The sequence below is a fragment of the Monodon monoceros genome, unplaced genomic scaffold, assembly GCF_005190385.1.
Source record: "Monodon monoceros isolate NGI ecotype Baffin Bay Population unplaced genomic scaffold, NGI_Narwhal_1 Super_Scaffold_13, whole genome shotgun sequence".
NCBI lineage: Eukaryota > Metazoa > Chordata > Mammalia > Artiodactyla > Monodontidae > Monodon > Monodon monoceros.
The window spans coordinates 85,580,660-85,607,073 of record NW_021703769.1 but is presented as its reverse complement, the minus strand read 5'-3'; the positions used below and the strand labels follow the sequence as shown (position 1 = coordinate 85,607,073).

The following is a 26,414-nucleotide window of genomic DNA, read 5'->3' as shown; positions in this document are numbered from 1 at the left end:
TGCTTTCTTTTTAATTGTGGTAAAAATACACAATATAAAATTTACCTTTTTAACCTGTACTGTTCCTTGGCATTAAGTATGTTCACAGTGCTGTGCAACCATCCCCACTATCTAGTTGCACAACTCTTTTTTATCACCCTGAATGGAAACCCTTTTCCCATTAGCAGTCGCTCCCCATTATCCGCTGCTCCTAGCCTCTGGCAACAGCTAGTCTTTCTTCTGTCTCTGTGAATGTGCCTGTTGATTTTTTATGTAAATGGATTCATACAGTATGTGGCCTTTTGTGTTGACTTTTTTCACTTAGCACAGTGTTTTCAAGGTTTATCCATGTTGTAGTGTGTGTCAGAGCTTCATTTTTCTTTACAGCTGAATAATATTCCATTGTATGAATATATTCCAATTTGCTTATCCATTCATCTGTTAATGGACATTTGAGTTGTTTCCACTTTTTGCCTATTATGAGTAATGCTGCTATGAACATTTGTATACAGGTTTTGTTTGAGCACCTGTTTTCATTCTTGCTCTATATCTTGATAACTAGGAGTGGAATTGCAGGTCACGTGGTAATTCTAGGTTTAACGTATAGAGGAACCGCCAAACTGTTTTCCACAGCAGCTGCACCGTTTTACATTCCCACCAACAGTGTGAGAGGGTCCTGATTTCTCCATATCCTCTCCAACACTTATTTTCCATTTCGTTTTATTATGGCCATCCTAGTGGTTGTGAGGTGGTGTCTCATTTTGATTTTGATTTGCATTTCCTTAATGACTGATGATGTTGAGCAACTTTTTATGTACTTGTTGGCCATTTATATATCTTTGGAGAAATGTCCATTCCAGTCCATCCTCCATTTTTGTTTGTTTGTTTTTTTTGTTGTTGTTGTTTTGCGGTACGCGGGCCTCTCACTGTTGTGGCCCCTCCCATCGCGGAGCACAGGCTCCAGACGCGCAGGCCCAGCGACCATGGCTCACAGGCCCAGCCGCTCCGCGGCATGTGGGATCCTCCCAGACCGGGGCACGAACCCATGTTCCCTGCATTGGGAGGCAGACTCTTAACCACTGTGCCACCAGGGAAGTCCTTCCTTTCCAGTTGGGATGCTATCTATTTCTTTTTCTTGCCTAATTGCTCTGGCTAGAGTTCCAGTACAATCTTGAATAGAAGTGGTGAAAGCAATGTCTTTGTTTTGTTTCTGATTTTAGGGGAAAGCTTTCAGCTTTTCACCGTTGACTGTGGTGTTAGCTGTGGGTTTTAGTAAATGCCCTTGCCTGATTGAGGAAGTTCTCTTCTATTTCTAGTTTGTTGAATGTTTTTGTCATGAAAGAGTTGGATTTTAACAGGTGCTTTTCCTGTACCAGTTGAGATGATCACATGGTTTTGCCTAACTGCTTCTTAAACAGACTTTCATCATTTGACTCATCCTGTATTTTGATTCCACTCTACATCCTTGCTCCCAGATGTTCACAGGTGTCACTATCTTAAGCCTTTGGGGTTCTGTGATGAAAATTGGGTTATTTCTAAGTGTTCCTCATTGCAGGCTTATCAGCTTTTTCTGGCCTAAGTCAGTTTTCATTCATCCATTTGCTTTCTAGTTTTTGAGTTTCTTGCTTTTGTTTTTTCTCCCTTTCAATAAATGCCAGGCACTTTTGGTAGAGGTGGTGATAGGATGAAACCATCCTTCAGCATTGCAGCACCTGCCCTGAGCTCAATATTTCAAGGTGAGGTGAGAGCCCAGGGAATTGCAGGGCATTTCGTAGGGCCCAGTGTCAGGCTAAGTGTCCTGAGCACATCCCAAATTTGAGCACCCACATTGGGGTTTGCAGGGCAGTGGGAACAAGACAGTGATGCCAGCCAAGCACAAGTGGTGTTGCTGTGAATATTTTGGTGGGTAGTTATGCTCAATGCCACCTGCAGGAAGTTTGCAGTATTATTTTGTTGACTGAAAACACCTTCATCTTCTTCCTCCTCTTCTTCCTAAATTTGGAACTCATTGCTATTTTTGGACAGCTTAGGCCACTCGATTTCCAGTTAGGAGAGACTAGGCTTGCTGCATTTGAAACTGTTTACTTCCTTTGGGCCAAAATAAGCTTAGGGTTGATAGAGGGAAAGTACAGACCATGATGTTGCTGTTTATAACATGCTGTTTATTATAATCACATGTTGTAATTGACTCTACTTCATTAAGTGACTTGTGTGATTCATTAGTCAGTTTTGTAGTTTGAATCGTATCTGTAATAGTGCTTGTTAGTTGGCTGCTTTGTTTTTCATTTAGTCGCATAGGGGCATTCAGTGAATGGTCACTGGCTGCGAATTTTAGTTGAGGAGCTGAGAATCATGTGACAGACGGGTTTTTGACATTTGTGCGGAATAAAACTGCAGGTGCCAGACTTCAGTAGTGTGAGAGTGATTAAGTGTAGATCAGTGATTCCCACTGGGGCATGAGGGGCTCCCCAGGGGCATGTATGGCTTGAAAACAAAGCAGTGCTCTGCCTAGTTGCTTTGGTCTTAAGTCATTCTACTTGCTTTATTTGATCTTTATTTAACATTATTGGAAGATGGGAACTATATGTAAATATGAAAAACGTCAATTTAAAGGTTTCTTTACTTGCTATTTATGCTACAAACCTTTTTAGTACTGGAGAGTGCTCACTTTTAGCCTGGTACTTACATGTGGGAGGACAGAGCATTAAAGGGTGATCTCAGAAATGGTGTGGATTAACTGTTTACATTTATAGTAGAAATAAAATCCTGTAATTGTTGTTTCTGATTGTTCCCAGTTATAGTTGGAAATGAAACAGAGTGGACGCCACTGTTCTGATTAGATGAGGAAACGTAAGAAGTGCTTCAAATTCATTAGAAGGAGTAAGGAGGCCAAATACGTGGGACCCTCACTGATCGTCACGAATTCATCTAGCATTTGGGGCATGGTTTTTCCAGGACGTTGTCAGACGTGGAGCGACAGAGGGATGAGGGGAACCCAAGAATATTTTTGGGTTGAAGGCAAAGCAACATGATAGCAATGAGTTCTCCCATTTCTCTGGGCACCTATGAGATGTTCATTGGTTCTGCAAGTCAGGGTTAGCAGCTACGCTCAGAGAGTTCATGGTCTAGTTGGAGAGAAAGACTCTTTAATAAACAAATATTACAATTTCTGTTAAGTGGTAAATGCCAGGGAGCACTAAAATTGGCACCTAACTTGGATATGTGGGTTGGGGGCATCCAGGAGAGCTTCCTGGAGGTGGTATCTCAGGTATAGCCTAAGGATGAGTAGAAGTTAGCTGGGAGTGATTGGGGTGGAAAGAGAACAAGGGATTGGGGAATCAGCAATCAGGAAGGCATCCCAGACAAGGAGAGAGCACAGAACAGTATGTAAATGGGGTGGGGGGAGAGGGTTACCTGAGGCCAGGTTCTCAGTGAAGCTGCGATATGGGTGGTGGGAGACAGAGAAGTGGGGCGTTGGACAGAGGGTTTACTTGCAGGTGCTGGGAAGCCGTGGTGGGATCTGAAGGGAGGGAGATGGTCAGGTCTCTTTTTAGGTGGACTGTTTGGCAGTTTTCTGGCTTGAGGAGGCAAGACTGGAGACAGGGAAATTAAGGGCGCTCCCCCGCAGGAAGCCAGCCAGAGATGGTGCAGCAGGGGACCAGCTGGAGGGAGGGCGCTGCTGTTCTGAAGAGGGGGGAGCAGTTGGACGCATTGAATTTAGTTACTTGTGGGTGACTTGCAGAAATGCTCCACGAGAAGTAAAATCAGATGCCTACCTCAGTGTATACAAAGGAATTACAAATGGATTAGATGAATTAAAAATGGTGGCAAATGTGAAAGTCAAATGATAAGAGTAGTAGAATCCATGACACAGTATTCATGTGTTCTTGGATTAGGAAGGTCTTTCTTTCTTTCTTTTTTTTTTTAATTTTGCATTGTTTTGATTCTTTTTTTTTAACAGAAACTTTAAATCCACATATTATCAAGGGAATTTATTATTTTTTAAAATTTATTTTCTTTTTTTATTTATTTTTGGCTGCATTAGGTCTTCGTTGCTGCACACAGGCTTTCTCTAGTTTCAGTGAGTGGGGGCTACTCTTTGTTGCGGTGCACGGGCTTCTCACTGTGGTGGCTTGTTGCAGAGTACAGGCTTTAGGCACGTGGGCTTCAGTAGTTGTGGCACGCGGGCTCTAGAGTGCAGGCTCAGTAGTTGTGGCGCATGGGCTTAGTTGCTCCGCGGCATGTGGGATCTTCCCGGACCAGGGATCGAGTCCCCTGCATCGGCAGGTGGATTCTTAACCACTGGGCCACTAGGGAAGTCCCTAGGAAGGCCTTTCTAAGCAGGACAGGGAAGGACTGACTGTGCAGCCCCAGTCACCATAAGTTTGTTCAGTAACAGACGGAGGCCATCCCAGGCGTGTGTAACATAACTACGGTTGATGTCCTATAAAACAGAGAAAAAGACAAACCTCCAGTAGGTTGAGATATAGGGCTGGCCTTCGCCCGTCAGAGTGGCCCTGCAGAGTTGACCACTTCCAGTGTTGGGAGGAGCACTGTCAGGTTAGGGGGTCCCAGAACTGCCACTCAGCATTCCTTCCAGAAGGCACTCGCTGTCATTCGCTGTCGCTGAGCTCTTTCCACTGGAAGAGCCGTGCGTAGCTCTTGTTAACTGTACCAGTTGTGAGAAAATTCAGAGCACTCTAGGTTTGAAGCAATACATAAAACCGTGTGGTTCATGTTTTCTGTATTCTAAGAAGAAAGACCCTTTACAGTAACATGCATAAAGTAAATTGGCTTTTGCTGAAGCACTGAAACAAATCTCACTGTAAGAGGAAATGCAGCTTTTATTTAAAACATCGGGAGCACATATAATTGGGAGATGTAAGCGTGTGATAATGCATCTTCACGTAGAAGGAATTATTTTCCCTAAAACTCAGCTATTAGGTGAGTTTTAGGGAAAATAATTCTTCTACAAGGCATCTTGTAGAAGAAAATAATTCTTCTACAAGGCATCTAGCCTGCTTCTTTTCCTGTTTCATTTCCAAAAAAAGGAAAGAAACATTGGATCTTGGCTAGAAACTGTCAGTACATAGTTGCTGCAGAAAATAACTAACTCCTGTTGAGTGTTTTCACCCTTGTGCCAGGAAGCGCTGAGCGGGTTAGGTGTGGTAACTGGTTGAATCCTGCAGCAACACTGAGAGTCAGGTGCCACGTAGAGTGAGTAATGGTACCAAGGGTTCTTACAGCTGAGTAAGAACCCTGCAGGTCTGGCTGCCCCACACTGCTTCACAATGAAGGCCATTTTTTTTTTTTTTGAAAATAATAGTTAATTGTTTATATTATAAGACCAAAACCTACTCTTTTTTTTTAACTTTTTATTTTATATTGGAGTATAGTTGATTAACAGTGTTGTGTTAGTTTCAGGTGTACAGCAAAGTGATTCAGTTATTCATATGCATGTATCTATTTTTTTTCAAATTCTTTTCCCAGTTAGCAAAACCTACTCTTTTTAAAAAATGTTGAATAGTACCTGAGGGGGTAAGTGAAAAGTAGAAATCCCATTGTCTGTAATTTTACCATTAAGTTTAGTGTAGTATTTTTCCTGAAGTTTTAAAAATATATTCAAGTATATATATAACATGTATAGCATTCTGTAAAGGTCTTTCAAATATTTTTAGGTTATAGTCATTTGTTTCTCATTTGCAGTTTTAAATAACGAGTTCATTTTTAAGGACTCTCACTTAGTATAAATCATAGTTTTTCATAAACTAACAATGTTTTGCTTCCTTAAAATGAAAACAGGTATGTAAGGCTTATTCCTGTTTGTTATGTTGTGGAAGTAATTACACTGAACATGATATTTGGAAAACAATCATTTCTAACCCATTTTATGATTTTTTTAATCTGTAGGGAAAATAACTTAATTTTTTTAGTCTCTCCGTTATGCAGTTTTAACAGGATTAAGTCTGAGCAGAGTAATTATGTTAAGGTTTAGTACTCTGGGCTTCCCTGGTGGTCCAGTGGTTAAGACTCCGTGCTTCCACTGAAGGGGGCATGAGTTCAATCCCTGGTCAGGGAACTAAGATCCCGCATGCCACATAGCAAAGCCAAAAAAAAAAAAAAGATTTAGTATTGATACTAAATTTTTTTTTTTTTTTTTTTTTTGGTACGCGGGCCTCTCACTGTCGTGGCCTCTCCCTTTGCAGAGCACAGGCTCTGGACTTGCAGGCTCAGCGGCCATGGCTCACGGGCCCAGCCGCTCCGCGGCATGTGGGATCCTCCTGGACCAGGGCACAAACCCGTGTCCCCTGCATCGGCAGGCGGACTCTCAACCACTGTGCCACCAGGGAAGCCCTTGATACTAAATTTTAAAGGGCACCTCTGAACTTTAGTTTTAAAATTCTTCTCTACAAGGCATGTAACAATGGAACACCTGATTGCGCAGGTGCGCATTGAAAACCAAGCCCTGGGTGATGAAGAGTTGGCGGGGGTGGAGCTGGACCGCGTTTGCGGGTGCAAGGCCCTGAGGGGGCCCCGTGGGCCTGTGCTGTCAGCTCAGGGGGCCCTCGGAGACGGCCCTGTGGCAGATGGCAGTGTCTGGAGCTGTGCCCAGAGTGGGGAGGAGGGTGCTGCCTGGAGCCGTCCCCTTGGACTGCTGTGCTTTCTGTGGACGGGTTGCAGTGCTGATGGTGGATTTGGATGGGGCTAACAAGGTTGGTCTGTGCAAGCTACTCCTGAGGATTTCTGCCGGGGAAGCCGTGTTAGCCCGTGTCAGCCGGGCTCGCTTCTAGTCTCAGCCTGCTTGGTCAGCGACCCCATCAGTTCATAGAAAGCTTGATTTGTAACATGCTTGTCTTTATAAACACAGTGCTTTCAGAGCAAATTCTGGTTGCCTTATACATGGTTTAATAAAAAATAATTATTTACTAGGTGGTGATGCTTGTGGTTCATGATGATGAGAGGAAATGCTGCTCACCATTTTTAAAGTTTGTCTTTTTCTAGTTTTATTTTAGAACTGATAGCATTTCCTAAGAAAATATTTTGTGCTAGTTTATTTCAGGACCGTTAACAGTTTTATTTTCTTTCTTTGGTTTTGCCATTTGCTGCAAGCTCTGTTTTCAACCTTGTGTGACTTGTAATTTTTGATATTTTTCAGACATGTTTTCTAGATTGTTACTAGTTTAGTACAGATGTTCTAAATAGTAGAGATTCAAATTATATGTGGTGGTTGAACTAAAATCCATTTTTGACCAAAGCATTCAAGAACAAATTGAGCTTTATATTTCATTTCTACCATATGATGCAGATGTTCATACAGTGTGTACTAGGCAAGATGTTCATACAGTGTGTACTAGGCAAGGTAAAGGGTATTAAAGGAGAAACCAAGTGTAACTCATGAAGCATCTTAACTCGGATTTTAAAACCCTGCTAGGATCTTCATGTTTGTAAAGATACTTACTTAATTTCTTAGGTTTGAAACCAAAGTTTGCTCCCTATACAGAGGACCTCTTTTGGCTGTGCTTGCCAGCTTATGTGTGCTTAGCCACTAGTGAAAGCGAGATAGGAGGGAGACACCGGGGTGATTTATGACGATAGCGCTTCCTTTAACGCTGGAAGATGTCGCTCTTGGCCCACCGTCTCCTGAGGTGAGCACTTTTCCCTCTTGGGACTGGCCGCTGCAAATCGAAAGCCGTTAAAGAGCTCTGTTTCCAGGGACGTGGGGAGGCTCCCCTGAGCACCCTCTCCCTCCCCCCATGTTAAGCTGCTGGGCCTGGAAAAGGGGGGGTGCCTGGTGTGAGCCCGGGCTCCGGCTCTGCTGTGCAGTCCCTCCCTCCCATGTCCAGGACAGTCATGGGGCACGTGGCCTGTGAGGAGGTCATCCCAGTCGTAACACTTTCGGGAGAAGGGAGTGGCCAGGAAGAGTCTAGAGAAATGAGGACAGTGAAGCCTGCACAGGGCACGTCTCTGTAAACAAACGTGTTTACAAAGTGTTGACTTTGTATTCATTCCAAGATTTTCTGATGCCGTTGAAAACGTTTTCAATCCAATTTTTCACTTGCTCTTTCAATACTGCTCAGATTATAAATGCAAATCAGATCTCCCTTGAGTCACAGGCTGAGGCCGCCTTTAGGCCATGCAGCAAGTAGGAAGGCTCTAATGTTACACGCGGGCTTGAAGTAGCAGTGATGTAAGGGGAGACTGGGAACGGCATTGTGAACATGCCAGGCACTGTTAGCGGGAGAACTGGTATCACAGTTGCACTTTTGCTGCTGGGGTCCTGATGAGCTGAGAGAGACCGGAGCTGGTGTTCTAGTCTGCTGGCCCCAGGAGCCATCTGAGCTGCCGCTGGACTTCATCGTTTATTTAGGTTGGGGCTGAGTGAGTGTTGCATCTCAGGGATTGTCAACTCAGAAGGAAAAAAAAATCCTTTTTTTATTTTTATTTTTTGCGGTACGCGGGCCTCTCACTGTTGTGGCCTCTCCCGTTGCGGAGCACAGGCTCTGGACGCGCAGGCTCAGCGGCCATGGCTCACGGGCCCAGCCGCTCCGCGGCCTGTGGGATCTTCCTGGACCGGGGCACGAACCCGCGTCCCCTGCATCGGCAGGCAGACTCCCAACCACTGCGCCACCAGGGAAGCCCCCAAAAATCCTTTTTTTAAAAAAAATTTAGAACAGGCTATATAAGTTTATTCCACAAACTAATTAAAGCTAACTTTTTGAGTGCTTGTCATGTGTCAGGCACTGCTTTACAGACATTATTTCATTTAATTCTCTCTTTTTCACTTTATTTTATTCTATAATTTTATCTAATGCTCACATTTTACGAGAGGAGTTAAAGATTAATTTTAAGGTGTTCTGAGTCCATATCATTATCTGTCCAGGGAGGAAGAATGAGGCAGCAGGGTTGATGGCGGACAAGCCGGGTGTGGAAGGAAGCAGCAAAACGCATTCTAATAAGATACATGATCACACTGTGTGATGCGGTCCACAGTGAACGCAGGAGACAGCGCTGGTCATCACTCCCTAACTCATTACTGAGTCACGCTTGGTGTGGCCTCTGCTGCTGCTTTTGGAGGGTCTGCTTGGAGAGGTGGTCTTCCGGGCTGTGGAGGAAGTACTGGCCAAAACAGCATTTACCTGGGCCATGGGTCTGATTAAGCAGGGACAGGATTCTGTGTATAGTTGTATAGTTTTATACGTACATGTGTTTCACTGGAGAACAGAACATAAAATTCACATGGTTATAGGAGCGAAATCAGAATGAGTAGAAAAAAGTGAGGGCATCCAATTGCATGCTCCCTTTCCTTCCACTGTCGTAGCCACTGAGCTCTGACTGTGACGGGCCTTGGCCTCCCTGCCCTGTCTCCTGTCTGCCTTTCCTCCAGAGCCGCATGGCCTGCTCTTCCTAGAGTTGTGTGTGTCCACACTGGTGCTCTCTTGATGGTGTTATCTTTGGGCATTTTATTACGTTTGAAGCTCCTCTCATAAAACATTTAGCCAAAAGTCTACCACTGTGCCTGCCTCTCAGCTCGTGTCTCTGTTGTCACCCGCAGGACTTTTATGTGGTCACTCTGCTGTAATCCTATCTTGCTTGTGATAGGCTTGTGATGGCCAGTAGCTGCATTTGGTTCTTTGATAGAATTTTATTTTAGAGACAAGAAATTAAATTTCTTTTTAAATTGTGGTATAAGGCCTTCATTAAACCCAACTAGGGTGGTGTCGCACAGCTTTATCTGTCTCATCGATTGGGAGAACCAGGTTGAACAGTGTGGTCCACTGTGCCTCTGACAGCTTTTGAAAACACCGTTTGTTATGCATTAGAAATTAACCTCTCTTTTAGGTAGATGAAAATGTGAGAACATATTGATGTAACTTTTAAAAGTAAAAAGGCTGTAATAGATAAACAACATGGACCTTTGTATAGCACAGGGAACTATCAATATATTCAATATCTTGTAATAACCTATAATGGAAAAGAATGAAAAAGAATATATATATGTGTATATATATGTTTGTATGTATAAATAACTGAATCACTTTGCCGTACACCTGAAATCTTGTAGATCAACTATACTTCAATTTAAAAAAAATTAGGAAGCATTAGGACTTCCCTCATGGTGCAGTGGTTAAGAATCCACCTGTCAATGCAGGGGACACGGGTTTGAGCCCTGGTTTGGGAAGATCCCCACATGCTGCAGAACAACTAAGCCTGTGAGCCACAACTACTGAGCCTGCGTGTCACAACTACTGAAGCCTGCATGCTAGAGCCCGTGCTTCGCAACAAGAGAAGCCACCGCAGTGAGAAGCATGCACACTGCAATGAAGAGTAGCCATCACTTACAGCAACTAGAGAAAGCTCGTGTGCAGCAACAGAGACCCAGTGCAGCCAAAAATAAGTTAAAAAAAAAAAAAGTATGAAGTAAAGATGTCCAAAAAAAAGAAAGCATTAAAAAAATACATTGGGGCTTCCCTGGTGGTGCAGTGGTTGAGAGTCCGCCTGCCGATGCAGGGGACGCGGGTTCGTGCCCCGGTCCAGGAAGATCCCACATGCCGCGGAGCAGCTGGGCCCGTGAGCCATGGCCGCTGAGCCTGCGCGTCCAGAGCCTGTGCTCCGCAACGGGACAGGCCACAACTGTGAGAGGCCCGCGTACCGCAAAAAAAAAACAAAAACAAAACACATTGCATGGGACTTCCCTGGTGGCACAGTGGTTAAGAATCTGCCTGCCAATTCAGGGGACACGGGTTCAAGCCCTGGTCCAGGAAGATCCCACATGCTGCAGAGCAACTAAGCCCGTGCGACACAACTACTGAGCCTGTGCTCTAGAGCCCGCGAGCCACAACTACTGAGCCCGTGTGCCTAGAGCCCGTGCTCCGCAACAAGAGAAGCCACCGCAGTGAGAAGCCCGTGCACTGCAACAAAGAGTAGCCCCCTCTCACCGCAACTAGAGAAAGCCTGCGCACAGCAAGGAAGACCCAACAGAGCTAATACATACATACATACATACTTGCAAGTGAAATAAAAAGGCTGTTAGTTCTTGCATATGTCCTCCTCACCAGGCTCTAACTGCTCCTTCTGTGCTGAGTCATGGGCTGGACCTCCTTGGGCTGGACCTCCTTGGATCCCTTCAGTGGCCTTGCTAGTAGCGCTGCTGCCACCCTGCTTCACAGATGGAGCTTACTGTGTGCGAGGAGCTGGCCTCAGGGCAGTCAGTCAGCTTGTGGGCAGAGCTGGGATCAGAGCCCAGATCTGTAGGGGTCAGTCCCTGTTCTTAGCTGGACGCTCTAGTGTCTCCATGTCATAGTCATGATGTTTAAATTAAATGCTACTTTCGGGCACCTGCCATTCACTTGTTTATAACACTGTAAACCAGTTTCTGTAAACCGGTCCAAATACTCAGTTCACTAAGGACGTCTTGAATTCTTTTTTTTTCTTAAATAAATTTATTTATTTGTTTGTTTATTTTTGGCTGCGTTGGGTCTTCATTGCTGTGCACGGGCTTCCTCTAGTTGCAGCGAGTGGGAGCTACTCTTTGTTGTGGTGCGCAGACTTCTCATTGCGGTGGCTTCTCCTGTTGCAGAGCACCGGCTCTAGGTGCGCGAGCTTTAGTAGTTGTGGCTCGTGGGCTCTAGAGGGCAGGCTCAGTAGTTGTGGCGCACGGGCTTAGTTGCTCCACGCCATCTGGGATCTTCCTGGCCCAGGGATCGAACCCGTGTCCCCTGCGTTGGCAGGCGGATTCTTAACCACTGCACCACCAGGGAAGCCCCCGTCTTAAATTCTTGAATACGAGTTGTAGAGAAGTTGATAGAAGTTAGCAGCAGTTATAACTGCTTTAACCGGGGGTTGGTAATGTGGATGTAGCAAAACATGGAAGTGAAAGATCACTTTTGAGAGTTAGGAAGTAAAAATCAGTTACATCTTCTCTAGAGGATGAGAGCAGTTTTGGGGTATTAGTATTGTTATGGTTGCTTAGTAAGTCATTACTAACCACAGCGCAGTCAGAAGCCATTATTACACAGCTGCTGGGTGTGGCTCTGTTCTGCGGGGAGCTGGGAGGAGAGCTGAGCCAGGAGGCTGCCCCTCGTGTGCTGTTCCTCAGCCTATGTGCCCTTGAACCTGGGCGCCAGTGCTGGTGGAGGAGACAGAGGGGAGCTCGAGGCAAGTGAACAGGTACTGAACAAATACATGGACTCGTTCTCGAAGGTAAGTTTATTTGCAGCAAGAGATTTACGTGTCTATTAATAGAATGAATTGTACTTGTTGAGTGTGTGTTCTACCTGGGCTGGCAGGCCAGGTCCCTGAGAGGAACTGAGCAATGTTGAAATTAGTAGGCACAGTAAAGTTTTTATATATAAACAATGGTCCTTATTTCTATGGGTGCTTAATTTTTAAAAGAATATTTGGGGCTTCCCTGGTGGCGCAGTGGTTGAGAATCTGCCTGCTAATGCAGGGGACACGGGTTCGAGCCCTGATCTGGGAGGATCCCACATGCCGCGGAGCAACTAGGCCCGTGAGCCACAGCTACTGAGCCTGCGCGTCCGGAGCCTGTGCTCCGCAACAAGAGAGGCCGCGATAGTGAGAGGCCTGCGCACCGCGATGAAGAGTGGCCCCCGCTTGCCAGAACTAGAGAAAGCCCTCGCACAGAAACGAAGACCCAACACAGCAAAAAAAAAAAAAAAATTAATTAATAAACTCCTACCCCCAACATCTTCTCTAAAAAAAAAAAAAAATATATATATATATATATATATATGGACTGTTTCAAAGAATATGGAGTGAATTTAAGTATTTTTGGCTTAGTTTATAGAAATCAGTCATTTGTACCTGAATATGGTTTGTCTAGCGCCATCTTCCTGGTCTTTCAACCGCAGATCATGATTCACATTACTCCTACGCGGGTGGGGGGTTTTTGAAGTGTGTGTGTGTGTGTGTGTGTGTATTTTTAGCCAGAGGAAAGTTTGAGTCATTCCAAAGAAATGTAGGTGACAACATGAAAAACAATATGCTCAAAACTTTTTAATTTAAAAATAATCTGTGTTTTCCTTTGGGGAAAAATAAAAGTATTAACAGTGCCTTAAGCTTATCTCTTATTCACCCTGCAGTTTTCTGATGCTGAGCTGCTTGTAAAAATTTTGCTGTCTAGGAAAGTATGGGAGTGCTTCTTGACCACGGAACAAGAATCAGTTCTGCTTTACTTAATAACAATGAAAATTTATTCCAGAAGAATGAGAACATTTTGACACCTTCAGGAATTTAAAAGTACATTTTAGGAAGGATTCTGAGTTACTTTCTGTATTCTTTTCATCATTTTAAGTCAGTTGATCTAGGATTTCCCCTTGTTGCTTTTGTAGCTTTATAATCCTAGGGAACTAAGTATGACAACTGTGTTCTGGACTTGCAGCCATGAGAAAACTTGTCTCCTTTGCTTAAAAAAAAAACAAACCAAACCAACCCTGCTTTACTGGCCTTGTTTAATCAAAGTGTTGACGGTGACTCTAGTCAGTCTGCATTGGGCCACCACAGACAGGGCTCCTCTGTGTGTTCCGGCCTTTAACAGCCTGCATTGCTTTTCCCGCCTTCTGCAGTATGCTTTGAGACCGTGAACATGGACTTTTCTCGGCTCCACATGTACACTCCTCCCCAGTGTGTGCCCGAGAACACTGGCTACACGTATGCTCTCAGGTGAGCTGCTCGCATGTGTGTTACGTTGTCTTGCCTGGGCTGTTCTTGAATGCCTTTGGGTTAATGGGGGCTTTATGGTACTTGCACCCAACTGCTCTGTGTTGAAAGTGAAAATATCTATGAACTTTATGTTATGTTCTGGTTTTACAAAACTGCTAAACTGACTTGGAAATTATGAGGTTGTTTTGAAAACCGAAAGTTTCTGATGACTCAGTGATTAGTCATTGCAAATGAATGACTGTTTTCGCCTCCACCCAGGTGGCTGTGGCCTCAAGAACACATCTGTGTGGTTATGGTGGGGTTTTGTGATTTATATTAATGGCTGAGTATTTTAAAATTAACAGAACTAACCTGGAAAGTGACTTGGATTTGAGAGGAGCCATCATAAATAGAATTTTGATGAAGCCCACGGTTTCAAGACCACAACTTCTGTCAAATGCACTGAGTTTTCTGTTTTTATTTGTATCTGATTTGATGCTGAACCTTGAAGTTTGAGTCTTAGAAGCTGTTGACTTGCTCTTTGCCTTTCTAGTTTACCAAGTATTGATAGAAAGGATGATTGAGACGAAACTTAAGTGTTATAAAATTATGGGCTACTGCCAAAGAGAAAACATTCCTGGATTGGTGAAGATTTGATTGGCAGATAGAAAAACCTTTGCATCCTGGCAAGATGTTTGAAGCACACAAGGAAAATGCTAGTGTCAGTTTTATCAATGGCTTATCTTCTAAAGGGTAAAAATGTAATTGAAACTTAAAGAAAATTGGAAGATATTTTAAGAAAACTGCTTCTTAACAGCATTAGTCAAATCTCATATTTAATGATTGAGTTTTTAGTCACAATTTTAGATCATGTCACACTTTCTGTAGTAACACACTTTGTTTTTGTTAAAAGTCCTGTAGTATTTTAGAACAAAATGAGTGGGCCAACTCAAGTAAAATTCCTCCTTATTCTGTATTGTGGAGCATAAAAAATAATAGTTCCTGGTAATTTATTTTTAGCTTTTATAACCCATTTTATTTTGTTTTTATATTTATTTATTATAACCCATTTTAAATACAGTTTTTAAAAGTTGCCTATGTCTGGGTCTCTACAGAGAACCCAACCCTCGTCCAGTGAGGCGTGCAGCTGGATCGGAAGTGGATGAGAACTGAAGTGGGAAAGGCGGGCGGACTGAGCTGTGCTGGGAGGTGGGCCTGTGTTTGAGGGTGGTGTGGGGGGGGGCAGGGAGGGCAGCGAAGGGTTTCAGCTGGGAGGGGTGGGTGGAACCATGGGTATGCAGATATGGAGAGTGGGGCGGTGCTGGTCAGAGACCCGGCAGGAGTTCGGGTGAGACTCCGTGGGGACCCTGACCACTCGCTGCAGCGCTGGGCAGGGCGTGGGGAGGGAGGGGTTCGGGAGGGAATGCTGGGAGCCTTGTGCTTGACTGGAGGAAGGGGATGAAGGAGGAGGCAAGCGTGACAGTCACGGCTTGGCGTGGGCACAGGAGCAGGACCACCAGTCAGCGGGAGGGGGTGTGAGACCCAGGCTCAGGAGCCATGTGGGCGGCAGTTCTGGTCTGGCCATCAGTAGGCCATGATGGCAGCCCGAGGGTGTCCTGGGCGCCGAGGGCCCACAGAGGCCCAGGAAGCGGTGGTGGGCGGGTGCCGCAGCACGAGGAGCAGAACTCCTGCCGAGGGTCCCAGCCACCCGACACCCAGTTTGGAGGGGGCACGCCCAGCTGTGGACCAGCCTCACGTGGCAGTGCTGAGGCGGCTCTGTCCTTAACTGCCCTTCCCTCTCCTGCCAGTGTGTCTCTGTGTCCCCACCCTTCAGTGAAGCCTCTGTTTACTGTCCAGCTCCAGCGGCAACTCATGGTCCCTGGAGGCTGGGTTTCCCTGCAGCCTTTCCCCGCAGCCCTTGGCCACCTGGCCTGGCCCGAAATTGTCCTCCTCATATCCTTGTCCTTCCAGACCCTCCCCTTCCGCCTGCTAAACTCCCAACTCTGACCGTCTGTCTCATTGCCACCTGGGTGGCCCCTGGCTGACCAGCCCATGTCCAGCACGGCTGGCCTGCAGCCTCAGCACTTCCGGTAAACACGTGAAGGACCCTGCAGCGTCCTGGTCGTGCCATTTCTCTACGATGCTTTTCTGTTATGGAAAATGCCAAGCAGTGTGAAAGTTTGGAGAATAGTGATGATGAGCCCCTTCGCCTCTCACTTAGTTTCAGCAGTTACCAGTACTTGGTCTCCCCTCCCCAGTGGGTTGTTTTGAAGCAAATCTCTAAAAGATAATGATATTTTTAAAACAACTAGTCAGAATACCAGGTGTTGAGAACCCAAGGTAGAAGGAGGGGAGAGGAGAGTCTGGGGCAGGTGACTGTCACACATGTTGCTAGGCAGTCGGGACCTGCTGGGCCCTGGGTGCATCTGTCTATAGGAACCTGTTACAGATGATGGTTGGGATCCCAGCCTAGGGCAGGAGGGCAGAGGTGCTGGTGGAGCGCTCACAGAGTCGTGGGGTGGGCGCCCCTCAGGTGCAGACAGAGGCGCTTGTCAACATTCAGGTCTGAACTCAGCACAGAACTGTTGGTCCCCGCCTCCCTCCCTCCCTCCCTCCCTCCCTCCCTCCCTCCCTCCCTCCCTCACTCCCTCACTCCCTCACTCCCTATATCCCTCTCTCTCCCCCCACTGTGAACACCGCTGCAGCTTCTGTTTAGCTGAGCACTGTCCAGCTCAAAGTGAAAGTACCCATGTTCCTACCTCCTCTCAGCTCCAGAGGTAACTATTGTTACCGGTTTGGAGGTGTTTTCTGAGCTCTTACACATCTGTGTTGGTAATATGTGCTTTTATTTATTATTGAATATTTAATTAATTTATTTGTTTTTGGCATTGCTGCACAGCTTGCTGGATCTTAGTTCCCTGACCATGGGTTGAACCCTGTGCTTTTATGTTATATATATTTTTAAAAACATGAATAGGATGATAATAGAGTATTTCTTTTTTCATTTAACAGTATATCTTGGAGGTCTTTCTGTGACAGTATATATAGATCTTTTATGTTTTCTAACGGCCTCACTGCATTACATAAGGTACATGTATCCTAGTTTATTTCATCATCCCCTATTAATGGGCAATTCCCAGTCGTTTGCTCTTTTCTTTTTTTTGGCCATGCTGCGCGGCTTGCGGGATCTCAGTTCCCCAACGAGGGATTGAACCCGGGGTCATGGCAGTGAAAGTACGGAACCCTAACCACTAGGCCACCGGGGAACTCCCTCATTTGCTCTTACAAACAGCCGCTATACTGGCTTCTTCCCAGGGCCTTCTCTAATCAAAGTAACAGGTATTTGGAACACCCTTCTGCCGGCAGGGGCATTGTGTTAGAGGTACTGTGTTGGAAAGCCAGGACCATGTCCAGACTGGCAGCGTTGTCACATCCCCTGAGTTGCAGCCTCTGGGGCGTGTGGGGCTGGGAGACAGAGGTCTGGGTGCCGTTGTCAGCTTCTTGCCTTCTGCACGTTTGCGTATTTGTCTAGGTTGCTCCTCGAGACACACACCTGGTCTGGGCCCTGACAGAGGCCGGTGGACTTGAATTGCACTGTCCTCTCTTGATGTTCAAGTTCATAAATGGCCGTCCTCTAAACCCAGGACTTAGGTTAAGAGTAAGATGGTGGAGGGGTACTGGTCCATTCTTACGTGGTAGATTCTGACTTGAAATAACAATTTTCTTAAACGAGAATTGTAATTATGTAAAATACTAAAAATAATCTTGGAAGAAAAGTAAGCATATTTTATACTAAAATTAGGTAGAGTTTAGCGTCCTTGCTGCTCAGTGTGGGTTAGGGCAGCCTCTGTCTTGCCCCACTCCAGCCTCTCAAGTTGAGGAGGACTTTTTCCTGAAGTTATGTGTGGCGCCTCAAATGGATATGACAACTTGAAGCAATTTGTAATAACTTTCTGAGGGTCTGATTTAACAGTTTCTAGTGTCATATCTGATAAGTTTATGATGAATTTGGTTCTGAAAATATTTTTATAATATAAAATAAAACGCGGAAATGTTCTTAAGCCCATTTACTTTAACTCAGATACCCCTGGTTACCGTGGATTTCCAGACCCTTAGCCCAGTGGTCTGCTGTCCTGAGCGGGGTCTGTTCTTCCACTGCCTACTGGACGTGCCCCCAGCGTCTCCACCTCCTCCTGCGGATAAACTACCTGAGGGGTTTGGAGCTCCCTTCTCTGCCACAGCAGGGCCTGCCCAGGGCCTCCAGGGTGCAGACCGTCCTCTAGCGCGCATGCGCACGAAGGCCCTTTGGTTGAAGCCAGGACCGAGGTTCTCTTGCAGCCCCACCTTCTGTGCCTTGGGCTGCAGTTCTTCTCTTGGTCTGCTTTGCTCCCTGTGGCAGCCGTGGCCTCTCCCTCCCTCTCTCACCTTCCTCCTTCCTGTCCGATTGTGAGCTCACCTCCTGGAGGTGTGGAGTCCTCACTGTGTGGTTGCCCCGGCTGCTGGACTGTCTGTAGGATCCCCGCCCCCAAGGAGGCACAGAACAGGTTCTCACCTCACGTTTCTGGATTTGGAAAACTTGCTGACAGCACAGAAGGATCTGTGTTTTGGTTTAAGATAATAATGTGGAAGGGTAGTGGAGTGGCTTTTCTGTGTACTAGTTTGTCTCTGGGTTTATGATGAATTAAATGCAAAGTGCGCTGGTGGCTCAGTCACTGGCTTTTCCTTTTCTCCTTACATTGATTCATTCAGTGACCTACTGGGATCTCGGATTAAATGTCACGTAGTGGTCACTGTCTCGTTAACTGCTTTATCAGGCAGTGTCTACTAGTAAACAGTTATGATTTTCTAACAATGTTGATCTCATTCCTAGGTGGAGAGTCTCGTGAATTTAGCACGTCCTCACGCGCTCCCCAGGGCCGGGTGTAGCCTTGAACACCAGGCAGCTGGGGGATTCATTTCACATGTGCTGTGATCAGAGCAAATGTAGGGGCATCAGTTGTTGAGCAACTTGGGTGCCAGCTTGCTTTTGCTCTGTTGGAAAGGCTTCACATAGTGATGGCTGTTTTTCTCGTTTAAAAAAAATTTACTTATTTATTTAATTTGGCTGCACCAGGTCTTAGTTGTGGCATGCGGGATCTTTGTTGCAGCATGCAGACTCTTAGTTGTGGCATGTGCTGTTTTTAAAAATTCACACTAGGTTGCACGTTCTGTTATTTGTTTGTTTTAAAAGTGGTGTGGTAAGCGATGTTCATCCATGATGAGGTTTTTTCCTTCTAGTTCAAGTTATTCTTCTGATGCTCTGGATTTCGAGACTGAGCACAAATTGGATCCTGTATTTGATTCTCCAAGAATGTCCCGCCGCAGTTTGCGCCTGGTCACCACAGCCCGTGCTGCTGAGGATGGCCCCGCTGGGGACAGAGCGGCCAGGTGAGCGAAAACAGTTAAAACCAAACACATGAGGTTTCGGTCTGTAAAACTTCACTCTCTCGAATTTACAGATATGTGTGTACACACACAACTGCACACATGGTCGTAGCTTTACTGTGAATGAGGCTGAAACCAGGGCTGGGGTGTGCGGGTTGTTTGGCGCTGGTGTAAAGAGGGACGCGGGCACCCATCCCGTTCGGGGCAAGTGTTCCCAGCTCATCTGCGTAGCGGGCCCCACCAGCAGTTAAGGGAGGAGCCCTGCCCATCATCATGTGGCCCTGCAGGTGTCTGTGTTGTTAGTGCTTTAAGTCTGTATATAAAATCTGTGTGAACTAACAGATACAGGCATGAAGTTTAGATGTTTACCTGTATTTATGATTGTCCTATTCACTAGATTTCTGAACTCTCCACGTGCCCATCACTTATTTGGCCCAAGAAGGGGCAAAAGTGTGCAGGATCTTTGTGCCATTTAGAGATAAAGAATAAAAGTAACAGCTTTCCTTTAACATCACTCATGTAAGAGTGACGAGTTTCCTGCCTGAGTGGTCCACTCTTGGGAGTGGGATGGTGGCTGTTGAGAGGTGATGGGATACTGGCCTGACAGCAAGACTGGGCACTGGTGTCTGTGGCGTCACCTCCCCATCTGTGGTTCACACTCACACACTGCACGCCCAGCAGCCACCTGGGGTTCATTTGCAGTGAGGTTCTTGGATATCCTGGTTTGGGGTGTCCATGCAGGTACTGCTATGGGAACCACGGCTGTAACAGGCTGGTTCTCTGTCCCTGAGCAACGCTGGAACCAGGTTTCCCGGTGCACCTGCTCATGGGGGCCTTCCTGTCTCTGCTCCCTGCCTTTTGCTCACTTCTCGCTCCCTCAGTGGGGAGGGTCTTCAAGGGCTTTGTCTCCATCCTTGTGGTAGATCCAGTACAGGAAGGATTTTGGCGACAGCCTCTCCTCGCTGTACTTGATGCAGTTCCGCCTTTACTAGTGACTGAGAAACAGTGCGGAATGTGCCTGTGGATGCAGTTACTTGTTTTAAATGGTGGGGGGGACACTAAATCTATAAATCATATAATTTCAAAATATAGGTCATTTTTATTCTTAGGTTATTTTTAGTTTGAACCACTTTTGGGTCATGAGGCCCCAAATAATCTGAGAACTACTTTGTGTGTACAATTTTAGGAGGAGTTCTTGAGCCCAGCTTAACAATTCCTGTTTTAGATGAACAGATGTCTCGTTACAGCAGAAAGGGCATAAGAACACGTTGCCTTAACGGTAGTATATTCATTCTCAGGCAAAGATTTTGTGTTGGTAAAATGTAATCATTTGTATATACTAGAAAAAGTCTGTAGACTTGTTCCCTTCTCCTTCCTTTTTAGACTAGCAAAGCAGCGCAGCAGTGCACACAAGCCGGCATTTAGTATCAACCACACCTCAAGGAAGGTCCTGTCCTTGGCTGTCAGCCAGAGCGGCTCCAGTGCCATGCGGGCTGCGGCTTGTCTGCGGCCTCCTGTGCTGGACGAGTCTCTGATCCGCGAGCAGACCAAAGTGGACCACTTCTGGGGTGAGTCATCTCCAGTGATTTATCTGGTTCTTCTGGGAAGAAGGGGTGTCATGGCCAGGTTGTTCCTTTTCCCCTTACTGGGGGGAAGGAGCCCCAGGAAGTTTGGAGGCCTTCCTCTGGACTGAGATCGGAAACACAGGGAAACTGCTTCCAGCTGCCGATCGTGTGTCGCGATGTGGAAGATGGAGTGGAGTGGTCAGGGCAGTCTGATTAACTCTGTGTGTCTAAATGCATGACTTTTGTGGCATGTTTAAGCAAAGTCATTGGTAAACTCACCAGCATGATTTCAAGTTCCAGACAGCAATTTTTGTCTCACTGGAAAGCATCTAGTATAGATGAATTGACCCTAGGAAACGATGTGGCTTGTGACCTGTATTGACTAAGGCAGCAGCGTGACCCCAGTCCTCCTGTGGAGGACTCGATGGCCACAGGGGCCATGTCTTTGAGGGGCCGCAAAGCTGCTTGTGTCCCCTTGATGTTCCGGTTGGCCCTTCTGAGAAGAATCAAAGATTAGATTAGTTCCAGAAACCTTATGTGCTGAGTTGGGAAGCTCTGGAGTTTGTATTCTGTTCTGCTCACTAGCAAAGTAGCTCCCGGGCAGCAGAGGAGGCGAGTGTGCTGGTGCTGAGGTTCCTGCCTGCTCTTCTGTGCGCAGCATGTGTGTAGACAGTGTGAGAGTGCGTGAGAACAGAGCGTGTGGGAAGGTATTTTCTCCAGAGCTGTGCTTTCACCTGGAATTGAAGGCAAGCATCTGCGTATACCTGGAGACATTTCTGTTAGTTCTAGGCGTTGTAGGAAGTCAGTCTTGACCAGTGCCATGATGCTGATTTATTAACCATTGTAACCTTTACTTTTGAGTTTGTGTATTTTGTTCTGTTTTAATAATTTGAGCTCAACAGCAAAAATATGTGTGTTTTTTAGGTCTTGACGATGACGGAGAGCTTAAAGGTAATTTCGTCCTTTTCTTCCCCACATTTTTCAAGATGGAGGTTTTAGTTAGGTGTTTGCAGATTGTAATAAGCAGGTTCCATCTCCTTTTTGCAAACTTCAGGTGGGAATAAAGCTGCCATTCAGGGAAACGGCGATGTGGCCGCAGGGGCCGTAGAAGCAGCAGGGAGCAACGGCTACACCTGCAGCGACTGCAGCCTCCTTTCTGAGCGCAAAGGCGCGCTCACCGCGTACTCCGCTGCCCGTGGCCCGGCCTCAAGGATTTACTCGAGGGATAGGAGTCAGAAACGTAAGTCTTGCTCTTTTAAAAGTTAGAAAAAGAGTTCACGTCCAAACATTAGATATTTCCTTTTCTTTTCATCAACCTTGTCTTATAGGCCTCAGTGTCTGCACTGTTTCTACTGTAGACTCGAACTCAAAGTTATCCTTTAAAAGTTTAAGAGACGCACCAAAAATTAGCTTTGTTCCTCCTCTCTCAACTTACATTTGATGTGGTTGGTCTTTTTGTACCTGGGAGTGTTTGGAATTCCATAAATTTGAACTTGGAGTAAGCAGGAGAAACCTCGTCTTGAACTGGACCTGTGGGCTGTGCAGTCACCTGCAGACGCTCCTTCTTTTCCTAGGAGCGCAGACTCCAGGTGCCCAGGGAGTCAGGGTGGGAGGCGGTGATGCTTGAGGCAGGGACGTGTTGTCTCTGGTCTCTGTTGTGGGTGAGAGTCCGTGACCGCAGGGGCAGCTTACCGGGAGTGTGCAGCTTCTGGGGGGCACATGGCACACCAGCCTTGTTTGGGAGGGCGGCAGGCATGGTGGAAGGTCTCGCGGGGCAACCTTGGCCCTGCTGACCGGCAGAGGAGGCCCTTGGGACCCCGGTGCGCCTGCTTGACCACAGAGGGCCCGGGCCTGCCCATGTTCCCAGCTCTGATCAACACCTGGGCCAGACTGAGTCAGCCTCGCTGCTGGGCCCCTGGGGAGAGCACAGCTACAGAGGCCCTTCCGGGGGCCGCCGTGTGACCGATGTGCCCCTCCAGGCTCGGGGCTCCGCAGCTGCTGTGATCACTGTTCGCCTTAAGGGAACACATAGGGAGGCTGGGAGCCCTCTACTTGAAACGTGTCGCCTTGTTTCCAAGCCCTTGGTACCTTGTCTGTTTAATCTGAGCACTGGAGTGCTTGGCAGAGCCAGAGGACATGCTCAGGCAGGTGGACAGGGTCTGGACAGAACAGTGCAGGAGGGCGGGGCGCTGTCTGTCTACTCCCTGTGTTCCTGGCTGTGCCCTGCGCACGAGGGTGCCCAGTTCATACTTCTCAAATGGTGATTTTGACATGATGAAGGATGGTACCTGGACTGACAGTTATTTCTATTTCGGCGTCTCATCCTTGTTTCTAGACCTTTGGGTTTTGGCTGCTGTAGTGTTACCGACCTCCTTAGCGTTAATAGAGCAGTGTGGGAATACAGTGAGGGGAAGGGGGTGGCAGAATCAATGTGAGGGTTTCCTCTGTAACAGTTTCTGGATCGTGTGGGTGCTGTAGAGACCAGCATCGCTGAGCGCTCACTCTGCCTCCTGCGCTCTGTACCCATGACCTCACTGACCCTCATAGCAGCCCCGCTGGACAGTTGTCACCCTCATTGTACAGACCGGTAAACAGGTTCAGCCAGCTTCACACACTTGCTGGTAAGTGATGGAGCTTGGACCTGGCCCCAGGCATCTCGCCTGCAGGGCGCCCTCCCCGAGACGCTGTGTCCTCTGAGTGCTCTCCCAGGGCCGGGACTCCGCACCTGGCATGCCGTGTATCGGGTTTTGAGGCTGCATTTTGAAGTGTGCCGTTGTTGAGTTGAGCATAACACCTTTCTCAGGGTAAAAGCACGTTCCACAAACGGTACCTGGTGGAGTCGTGTTGCTCACAGGTCGCCGCCTGTCTGTGGCAGTGTTTGCTGCTCTCCCCCAGCTACGTCTGCGTCACCAGCAATGCAGCCACTTGTTCTGACAGCATGGAGGATGGTGGGCCTGAGCCCAGCTGTGTGGTTGCTGTGTCTTCAGAGGGAAGGTCAGCCGTGGTAGCTTTGGTGGCAGCTTCTGGAAACTCATCCCACTTCCTGCTTAAATCGGCCTTGAGTATTTTGGCGGAGTAAACAAGTTACTATACTGTTATTTGCTTTGAGCTTCTATTCTTATCATGCCCCTTGCTCTTTTAGATTATAGCAGTGGTTTGTAGAGCCAATGCTAATTTGTTACCTTTGAAAAAATTAGTTTCTAATTATTTGAGTAAAACATTTATCAAAGAACTTTTGAAAACCACAGAGGTGTGCAAGGAAGAAAATTAAAATCACCCATAACCTACACCCAGAGGCTTTTCACTCTTATTGCGTGGTTGAGGTCACACCGCATGAATTTGTTACATGGGCACATTTACTCAAAATATGGGTAACTCTTCACAATCATAAGTTAACCCCCACCCTACATTTCCTTTCTTTTTATTCTTTTTCTTATATTCTCATTGTGAAATCTTTAAACCTTTAAATTTATCTATTTATTTAATAGATGAATTAAGTCGCCCCTTGTCCCTCCCCAGTCCCTGTCTGGTTTCCCTTCTGAAGGGAGCTGCAGCTAATCCTGTTTATTGTGGGTTCTCCTGCCTTTTTAATGAGGTGAAAATCATATAACATGAAATTAACCGACTATTTTAAAGTGTACAATCCACTGGTATTTCACAGTGTTGTGTAAGCACCACCTGAATTTTGCTTTCATGTTCCTACAGAAACATGGAGTGTGTTTTTGTCTTTACTTCAAATACATGGTTTTGCAATTTTTTTCATTTTAAATGGTAATTGCGATGAACTTCATTCTTTTTGATGCCTGTCTAATATTGCATTTATGGTTGTATCGAAATTTGTTTAGTCAGTGTCTAGGTGGACATTCAGGCTTTCTTGTTTGTACACTTTTAAAAGCAGTGTTTTCTTTGGGTGTATTTGTGTATGTGCACAAATCTTCGGGGTAGGCAGGCCAGAAGTAGCATAGGTGCATTAAACATCATTCATCCCGCCTGAGCCACGTAGTTTCTGATTCTGAAACCTTTTGAGGTTCAGGTTGAGTGTGTTGTTGACAAAACGTGATTTCCTGGGCCACGTCAGAAAGGCTTTAAAAGCCTTCCATGTGTTTTCCCTGGGACATCGAACAGCGCTCACCAAAGCAAGGTGCTGATAGGATGCGTGCAGATGGACAGATTCAGTACTCCTGTGAGGGTTGGCACCTGTGTGAGAAACCCGGGAGACCCGGCTCTCACCTGTGTGAGAAACCCGGGAGACCCGGCTCTGCCAAAAGGCGCTCCTACGTGGGCCAGCGTGCCTCGGGCCTCCCTGGCCCCTGGGCTAACTGCACAGAAGGACCCAGGGAATTGGAATATGAAAACACACACTTCTGTGTTTTTTCTCTTGCCTAAGACAATGCTTGCGTCCCCCAGTAGAAGGTGTAAACTAACTTAGAAAAGATAGGTCTGAATGAATGAATGAGTGAATGAAAAGTCATTCCTTTGAAACTTTGTCAGTTGTCTTGGTTGCTTTGAGCAGAATTTTGCTAATTGAATCAGCCTTAGTCTTTAGAGAAGTAAGGACTGAAACGTCTGCTGCTTCTGGGAGAGGGACCAGCCAACTTGGCTGACTTCGGGGTCGGACAGCTGTGACTGCCGAGCGGCTAAGGCTGAAGTGGGCGGCGTGACACGCTGCGGCTTGGCCTCTGAGCTGAGCAGCTGAAATACTACTGACCGGCTTTATGGAGGAGCAGCTCTGATGGAGCCCGTCCTCCTGAAGAAACCGCGATTAGCGACTAAATATATTTTAAAAAGTGTTCCGCCCAGCAGCTTCTAAATAAATACTTATCACTGCTGAGAAAAGAAGATTGTTTACAATTTCAGTTTAAATAGATTCTTCCAGTTGACTTCCCAGAAGACTGACCAGGATTGCCCTCTCCCTATGGCCACGTGAGGGTCCCCATTCCATGTACTCTTGCTAAATAAGTGTTTATATTTTTGTTCTTTTAAAATGTTGCCGATTTGATGAGTGAAAAATGGATTTTGGTGTCGCTGATTGTCAGTGAGACAGATCCTGCATTATCTCTTCATGAATTTTTCTGTTTTTGTCCGACCTCTGTATAAAGTTCACGCTGCGGTGTAAAACAAAGAAGAGTGTGAGTGGGGTAACACAGAGTTGGCCCTGACACTCGGGGGCTCCTGGCCCCAGGTTTACATTTGTTTTGGTTCAGGGCTCCAATCCACAGATAGCCTACTCCTTTATTCAGGCTATCTGTGGGGGGAAAGCTCTGATTTTATTTCTTCTGAAATCACTCCAACTCAGACCTCTTCAGTCCCCACTGGCCTCACGCATGTACCCTAAACTCAGGGAGCTGAGCCGGGGGTGAGTGGACGGGCTGGGTATTTGTGCATTTGGGCACGTTGGCGAGCAGACCCGTCTGCAGGCCGTCCCATGGAGTCACTGTGCAGGAACAAGCCTCATACTTCAGCTGCAACTCAGTGAAGAAACTTTTTTTTTAAACATCTTTATTGGAGTATAATTGCTTTACAACGTTGTGTTAGTTCCTGCCGTATAACAAAGTGAATCAATTATATGTATACATATATCCCTATATCCCCTCCCTCTTGCGTCTCCCTCCCTCCCACCCTCCCTATCCCACCCCTCTAGGTGGTCACAGAGCACCGAGCTGATCTCCCTGTGCTGTGCGGCTGCTTCCCACTAGCTATCTATTTTACATTTGGTAGTGTATATATGTCCATGCCACTCTCTCACTTCGTCCCAGCTTACCCTTCCCCCTCCCCGTGTCCTCAAGA

At 46.5% G+C, this 26,414-nt stretch overlaps 1 protein-coding gene across 6 annotated transcripts in view; it reads left to right on the top strand.

The window, feature by feature from the left end:
* SUN1 (Sad1 and UNC84 domain containing 1) overlaps nucleotides 1–26,414 on the top strand; it is a 52,083-nt gene that overhangs the window by 1,370 nt on the left and 24,299 nt on the right. For 3 of the 6 annotated variants that reach the window (XM_029220009.1, XM_029220008.1, XM_029220007.1), the window contains exons 1-6: nucleotides 1,301–1,715; nucleotides 13,563–13,659; nucleotides 18,916–19,065; nucleotides 20,446–20,630; nucleotides 21,552–21,578; nucleotides 21,682–21,867. In XM_029220009.1, coding sequence (XP_029075842.1) covers nucleotides 1,631–1,715; nucleotides 13,563–13,659; nucleotides 18,916–19,065; nucleotides 20,446–20,630; nucleotides 21,552–21,578; nucleotides 21,682–21,867 — 730 coding nt within the window. In that variant the 5' untranslated portion in view covers nucleotides 1,301–1,630. Of the gene's footprint in view, nucleotides 1–1,300; nucleotides 1,716–13,562; nucleotides 13,660–18,915; nucleotides 19,066–20,445; nucleotides 20,631–21,551; nucleotides 21,579–21,681; nucleotides 21,868–26,414 lie in introns of those variants that run through there. The other 3 variants (XM_029220014.1, XM_029220012.1, XM_029220013.1) reach the window with 2 other exon arrangements.